The sequence below is a fragment of the Rhinichthys klamathensis genome, unplaced genomic scaffold (genome assembly GCF_029890125.1).
Source record: "Rhinichthys klamathensis goyatoka isolate OS25496 unplaced genomic scaffold, OSU_Roscu_1.1 h1tg000253l_1, whole genome shotgun sequence".
Taxonomy (NCBI): Eukaryota; Metazoa; Chordata; class Actinopteri; order Cypriniformes; family Leuciscidae; genus Rhinichthys; species Rhinichthys klamathensis.
Window position 1 is genome coordinate 47,650 of NW_026606775.1, and position 7,094 is coordinate 54,743.

General features: G+C 42.6%; 1 protein-coding gene across 2 annotated transcripts in view; it reads right to left on the reverse strand.

The window, feature by feature from the left end:
- Positions 1 to 3,072: 3,072 nt before the first annotated feature.
- Positions 3,073 to 7,094, reverse strand: part of LOC130101150 (gastrula zinc finger protein XlCGF7.1-like) — a 260,846-nt gene continuing 256,824 nt past the window's right edge. The window contains exons 1-3 of one of the 2 annotated variants that reach the window (XM_056266739.1): positions 4,693 to 4,888; positions 4,278 to 4,512; positions 3,073 to 3,864 (exon numbers count right to left, since the gene is read on the reverse strand). In XM_056266739.1, coding sequence (XP_056122714.1) covers positions 3,095 to 3,864; positions 4,278 to 4,362 — 855 coding nt within the window. In that variant the 5' untranslated portion in view covers positions 4,363 to 4,512; positions 4,693 to 4,888 and the 3' untranslated portion in view covers positions 3,073 to 3,094. Of the gene's footprint in view, positions 3,865 to 4,277; positions 4,513 to 4,692; positions 4,889 to 7,094 lie in introns of those variants that run through there. The other variant, XM_056266738.1, reaches the window with a different exon arrangement.

The following is a 7,094-nucleotide window of genomic DNA, read 5'->3' on the forward strand; positions in this document are numbered from 1 at the left end:
GTCATATGCACTGAAACGGCGTGCTGAAAACAGAGCTGTTTTTTACCAGGTAAAATAAGTGTTTTCTTACAATACTAATGAGAATTTGTAATTAAAGTATATTACAAACTTTTAATTTAGACCCTAAAGAATCATATTAGCTTGTACAAAAATGGCATTATATGACCCCTTTAAGTTTAGACCGGTTTGTAAAAAACATAGTTACAGTTTTCTCAACATTAAATGTAAGGCATGAGTCATATAACCAGTCACTGACCTTACTCATAACATTTGATAACTTTTTGGCTACTTCTGTTGCACTTCTCCCATGGGTATATAAAACTGTGTCATCAGCATACATAACAATGTTTGTACCCTTGCAGATCAAAGGCAGGTCATTAATATATAAGCAAAACAATAGAGGCCCTAAAATTTATCCTTGTGGTACTCCCACAGTGGAGTCAAGAGACGTTGACAAAGTTCCATTTATTTGCACACATTGTTTTCGATTTATTAAATAAGATTTTATCCAATTTTGGACATTTATTGAAATTTAGTATTTACCCAGCTTGTGTAACAGTACCTCGTGGTTCACTGTATCAAAGGCTTTGCGTAAATCTAAGAAGACTGCTCCCACCACTCCTCCTTGATCTAGGCTCATTTTAATTTCCTCAAGGAAGTAACAGCATGCAGTTTCAGTGGAATGTTTTTTCCTGAAACCAAATTGCATCGGATGTAAAAAGGACCTAGAGTTCAGATGTGCTATTAGTTGTTCTGCCACAACCTTTTCGATAACCTTTGACACAGCTGGGAGAATACTGATGGGTCGGTAGTTACAGACCACTTGGGTATCCCCAGATTTGTGCACAGGGGTGATAATGGCATATTTAAAGGGGTCATGAACTGGCTTTTTAATTTTTTTTATATTGTTGTCTGAGGTCATCTTATGACGTTCGCTTGGTTTTTAAATTCAAAAACATCAAAATGAATAAGTAATAGGCTATTTTCTACCCTAGTTTTGAGCCTAGCTCAAAAACGCTCGGTTTTTATGGGCGAGGCTCGGTTTTTATGGGCGAGCATTGAAGACTTGGAAGTAAACGCCCACTGCTGTGAGTGGATAACAGTTTTGCATATTATAATGAGTTTCGTGTAATGCGCGAATCGGTAGGCGGGGCTAAACCGGCCGTGTTGAAGTAGGCGTTGATCTTCTTCTGCGGGGGTGGTGTTTTATCCTCTTTGTCGTCATAGTTCCCCACTTTGAAAAACGAGTCGTTTGCTGAGCCTGGTGTCAATAAAAGCTTTTATTGGACTAACAAGGACGTTTTCAGTTCTGAAACTTACAGGATATTCTTATAATATGATGACCTCTTAGATGTCAAAAGCTCAAGGAAAATTTGATTTCTGTTCATCACCCCTTTAAGCACACTAGGAAAGATATTTTCATTAAAAGACTTATTTATAATCATCGCTAGAGGTATCATAATAGATGTCTTGTGCTGTTTTAAAAAAGCTACAACCATATGTCTTTAGCTTTACTATTAGATAGAAGTGAGATTACATTTTCCACTTTCTCTGGGATGATTAAACTTGAAAGCAGCATCACTACAGGTTAAAGCTTGTGTAATTTGAACTTTTGTAAATCTTAAACTCAATTCTTGTACTGAATTTATAAAATAATCATTAAAACATTCCCCAATAATCCTATCATCATCCTGAATACAACCATCCACCACAAGTTTTAAGTGTTTATTTGCTGATTTTTCCCTTCCAAGTAATTTGTCAATGCTCTTCCATAATTGTTTAGGGTTTCCTTTTGCCTCATTAATAACATTGAGGAAGACGTTTGCTCTTGCCTTTCTAAGTTGTTGTGTTACTTTATTTCTTAAACTTTTAAAAATCAGGTGATCAGTATTTAATTTTGTTTTTAAAAACTTTTTCAAAGAAGCATCCCTTTTTTTTCATTATTTCCCAGAGATTAGTGTTAAACCAGGGTAGATTATATTTTTTATTTGTTTTCTTGCCCCTTTTATTGGTGTATTTTAAAATAATGTCTTTAATGGTTGACATTAAATCAGCACTAGCTGGCTCACAGGGCATACTACCAATTTTGTCATACCAGTTTACTTGCTTTATCTCATTTTCAATAAAGGCCATGTCCTTTGGAGCGATAAAGGGCATGGAATTCCCCTTCATTGAATTCTGATTTTTAAAGCGTGTTTTTGACAGTTTCCTGGAGACCAAAGTTAGATTATGATCTGATAGCCCAGTGATAAGGTTATAAATCTTTCTAATTCTATCTGGTTTATTTGTAAAAATTAAATCTAGAAGTGTTTGGGAAGATTTTGTTATTCTTGTTACGGCTTATGGATTATCTGCATCATCTGAAAAGTTTTGGCAATATCTTTAAGCTTTTTCCTATGCGTTTTGTCTTGCCAATTTAAATTGAAATCACCCATAAGAATAACTTCCATTTTTCCATGTTGTTTAAGTATAACATTTAGATAATCATAAAATTCATTTGTGGCGGTAGGAGGACGGTAGACTGCAAAGACAGCAAAATACATTTGGGGAGATAATGTAATTTTTACCCCCAAGCATTCCAAATTGTTTTCTGAAAAAACTATTTGCTGACTTTGATTGCTGTCTTTCACATATATCAGGACTCCACCCCCTTTCCCTTTCCTTCTGTCCCGTCTGTACACATTATACCCTGGAATATTAAAAACAGATAAAGGTGTTGTTGGGGTTAACCAAGTCTCTGTGAGGCATAAGTAGTCGATGTTTGAGTCCGTTAATAAATGTTCAAGTTGTTCGGTCTTTGAAATAATGCTACGTATGTTCAAGTGGCCACCAAAAATGCTTTTCGGCTTCGTTTTAGCGTCCCACAACACACTCGCATGATTCACAGTCTGAAACAATTTCATCTGCTGCTGTTTAAGGCACGAAGTTATCACCATGTTTGTTTGAGGAATATTACCTAGAGTTCCCGCGCCGGTAAAGGCAGCATGCTTCGCCGGGATGTCAAAAACACAAATCTTGTGGCATTTCACAGCAACACTAGTTTATTAGTTAACTAACTACACATTTATTTATGTGAATCTCATAAAACATTTGCTCACTGTGACACAGAACAATGCTTTCTAATATGAGTCACTAGACTACTTGATTGGGTGAAACTCTTCTCACACTGAGTACAGTAGTACGGCTTCTCTCCAGTATGAACTCGCTCGTGTGATTTCAGGTGTCCAGACTGAGTGAAACTCTTGTCACAGTATGAGCACTTGTAAGGTTTTTCTCCAGTATGAATTCTTTGGTGCAGTTTCAGATGACTAGATGTAGTAAAGCTCTTCCCACAGTCAAAGCACATATAATCTCTCACTTCATTGTGTGTTTTCTGGTGCCGTTTAAAACTGCCAGACTGTGAAAAACTCTTTCCACAGAGAGAACACACATAAGGCTTCTCATCTGAATGAACTTTCAGGTGTTTTTTTAGATTTGATGACGAATTAAAATCTTTACCACACTGATCACAGTTAAATGTTTTTTCTCCAGAGTGAATGAGCAGATGATGACGGAGACCTGATGCATCACTGAAACTCTTCTCACACTGAGTGCATGTATACGGTTTCTCTCCAGTGTGAATTCTCATGTGTGTGTTAAGATCTCCTTTCTGTGTGAAACTCTTTCCACACTGAGTGCATGTATACGGTTTCTCTCCAGTGTGAATTCTCATGTGTCTGTTAAGGTTTCCTTTCTGTGTGAAACTCTTTCCACACTGAGTACAGGTGTGTGTCTTTTTGGCTTCTGTTCTTTGAGTTTTAAAGTTACGATGTTCCTCCTCCTCTTCATTCAGTTCTTGTCTTTGCTCTTTCACTCTCACCTGGTCTAAAATACACAGAAATAGAGTTAGAATCAGTTCAAGTAAATCCTGATTTAAAGGTTCACCTGAAAGTGAAAATTATGTCATCATTTACTCACCCTCAAGTTGTTCCTAACATGTATGATTTTTGTTTTGCTTTTGAAGAAATGAAGAAACAAAAGAAATGTATACAGGTTTGGAACAACTTGACATCATTTTTCTCCATCACTTAATTAATATCGGAAAGCAACAGAGATCAGATCTCCCACTTGTTGTTCTGTCATTCACTTGTTAATATAATTGAAATATGTTTGACAACTGCTATATACAAGGTTATGATATTTTGAATTTATTTCTCTATCATTTATCATCCATATACTGCTTATTAGTTCATATCTACCAAAGCGTCAACAATGAAGAATCAAGAATGGACACCAACCTGTTTGTTCCTCAGTATCTTCATGTTTTATTCTGGATGGTTCTGGATCACTCATGTCTTCAATCTCCTCTTTAATAAACTCCATCTTTAACAGTCACACAGATTTCAGCTGCTACTCCTGGAGTTTGTCCTTCTCTTGTAGGATGATGGGAATATTCCCAGTATTTATTGGTGAATTGTTGTGGGAGGGGCTTCACTGCAGGTGTGAACTGTGATCACTGTGTTTTTATCCAATCTGCATTTTAAAAGTACAGGGCCATCATGTTTAACTGAGCAGCTGAAAAACCTCTTTGTCTCCAAAAGTTCCCTGTTTTCAGCTCATTCATTATGGGGATGTCTGAGATCTTCAGTAAATTGGCACATTAAGCTCATTGTATTGGTGTCAACAGGCTGAAACAAACTACAGCATCATCACCTTTCACTTCAGTTCTTGTCTTTGCTCTTTCACTTCCATCGGGTCTGAAACATTAAAACATATTAAATTGTTAGAATGAGTTCTGGAGGATAAATGTGAATTTTCAAGTGAACCCTGATTTAATAATAGAAAACAAGTGAGATCTGTTTATCAAATATCATATTTTTTATGTTCCAAAGGTTAGTTTTGTCATCCTCTTGTTGATAGTCAAAATGTGAATGACAACTGCTGTACAAGATTATGATCTACGTGCATTTATATAATATATTCTAGATTATTTTCTTTTTTTTTTCCTTTTTTTTCACAGTTCTTATGATTGGTATAGCAATATAAACTAAGAAAAACAGCCAGTGATTATCATACATTTAAACTAATTGAAACAAATCATAAAATCAGCCTTTTTTACACAGAAAGGGCTGTTTTGTGTAGAAGGTAACTACAGAATTAAACAAGAAAATCTAGTTCCCTTTCGAACGGTCACTTTGTATTGTGTAGCTATACGCAGTGGGGAAACTCCTTTTCCTCGATTTACTGAAGCCTATTGTAAAACGTATTTGCAGCTGCACAGCCAGCACGCTGAGCGTCTGACACGCTCATAAGCTGTGCTGCAGCAACTGCACATCGGGTGGGTGACTCTGACGTGCGACCAATGAGCTAGCCTTACGTCAGAGCCCGTCGAGGGGGCGTGACCCAGTCTATATAGCCCCCCGAATTCGCCATTATAGCAGATTTATACTCCTTCAGCGACAGTACACATGTCCCTGAGCTTTTTGCTGTAACTCGCCATCGAATCAAGCCCTTCAGCTGAGCGAGCCTCATTCAGCAGACTTCGCCTACACTCAGCGGTCTCCTGACGCCGTCTCACCTGTGGCTATCCAGCGACTGCCTATATCCTTTGCAAAAACTAACCTTATTTTTCAGAATGCCTCGTTCTTCCTGCGCCACGTGCGAAGGCCCTCTGCACAAGGCAGACCAACACGCGAGCTGCATTCCCTGCCTGGGCGTTGACCACGCGGAAAATGCTCTCGCTGCCGGCGGATGTGCGGCCTGCGAAAGCATGCCAATCTCCGTGCTGCGCAATCGGCTAGCTCTCTCTCGAGACGGTGATGCCGCTTCAACGACGCTCTCCGCTCCTAGGAAGAAGAAGCGTCGCAGCCAACGGCAACCGGAGGGTTTGGATGTTAATGAACGCACGCCGGTCGCGTCCCCGCGTGCGTCATTTTCTCCTACCCGGACACCATCACCGGTCCTGTTCGCAGGAGACCAGCGCCCCCCCCCCCCCCCTCCCACGTGGCGGGCCTCGTCTCCTTCGGCGGATCGCTTGATCACGACGACAGCCTGTCCATCGCGGCCTCTGAGGACGAGTGGCCGGGCTCTCTCAACCCCGTCAGCGCCTCGCAGTCGGTGGCCAGTGATTCGGCGACCAGGACTAACTCCGACGCCGAAATGCTTCGGATCCTGACGAAGGCCGTCGCGGACCTCGAGCTAGAGTGGACCACGCCCGAGGAGCCGCCTCGTAGTCGGCTGGATGGATGGTTCCTGTCGGGGCGTCAACAGGCCCCTCGTCACAAACAAGCGCCATTTTTCCCCGAGGTCCACGAAAAGCTCACCAAGGCCTGGCGCGTTCCTCACTCAGCGCATGTGGGATCTTCAGTGTTCGCGACGCTCTCCTCCGTGGATGGCGCAGCGTAAAAGGGTTACGAGTCTTTGCCGCCTCTCGAAGAGGCCGTGGCCGCTCATCTTTGCCCGAGCACTGCTGCTAGCTGGCGACCTAGGGCCGCTCATCCCAACAAGGCCTGCCGAAACACCTCAGCCCTCGCTGGACGCGCATATACCGCCTCTGGTCAGGCTGCATCGGCCCTGCACACGATGGCCGTGTTGCAGGTCTACCAGGCCAAACTCCTTCGGTCTATGGACGAGGCTGGCCCGGACCCGGAGGCTTTTCGGGACCTGAGAAGTGCTACTGACTTAGCGCTGCGTGCTACTAAGGCTACAGCACAGGCCATCGGGAGGAACATGGCTAGCTTGGTCGTGCACGAACGCCATCTTTGGCTCAACCTCACTGAGATCAAAGACGCCGACAGAACGAGGTTCCTCGACGCCCCTGTTTCCAGCTCCGGCCTCTTCGGCCCGGCGGTGAAGGGATTTTCGGAGAGGTACACGGAGGCACAGGAAGCGTCCCAGGCTATGCGGCACTTCCTGCCTAAACGATCGAGCTCAGCGACTAGCAAGCCCAAACCGCCGCCTTCGCCTCATCCAGCCAAGCCCGCGAAGCAGGCCTCTCAGCCCCGCCCTGCGGCTGCTGATAGCCACCGCCAGTCAAGGGCCGTGAAGCGCTACCCACTCCCCCGGCGTCCAGGCCCTCGACCGAGCGTCGTGATCGACCAGGCCCCACCGAAGTC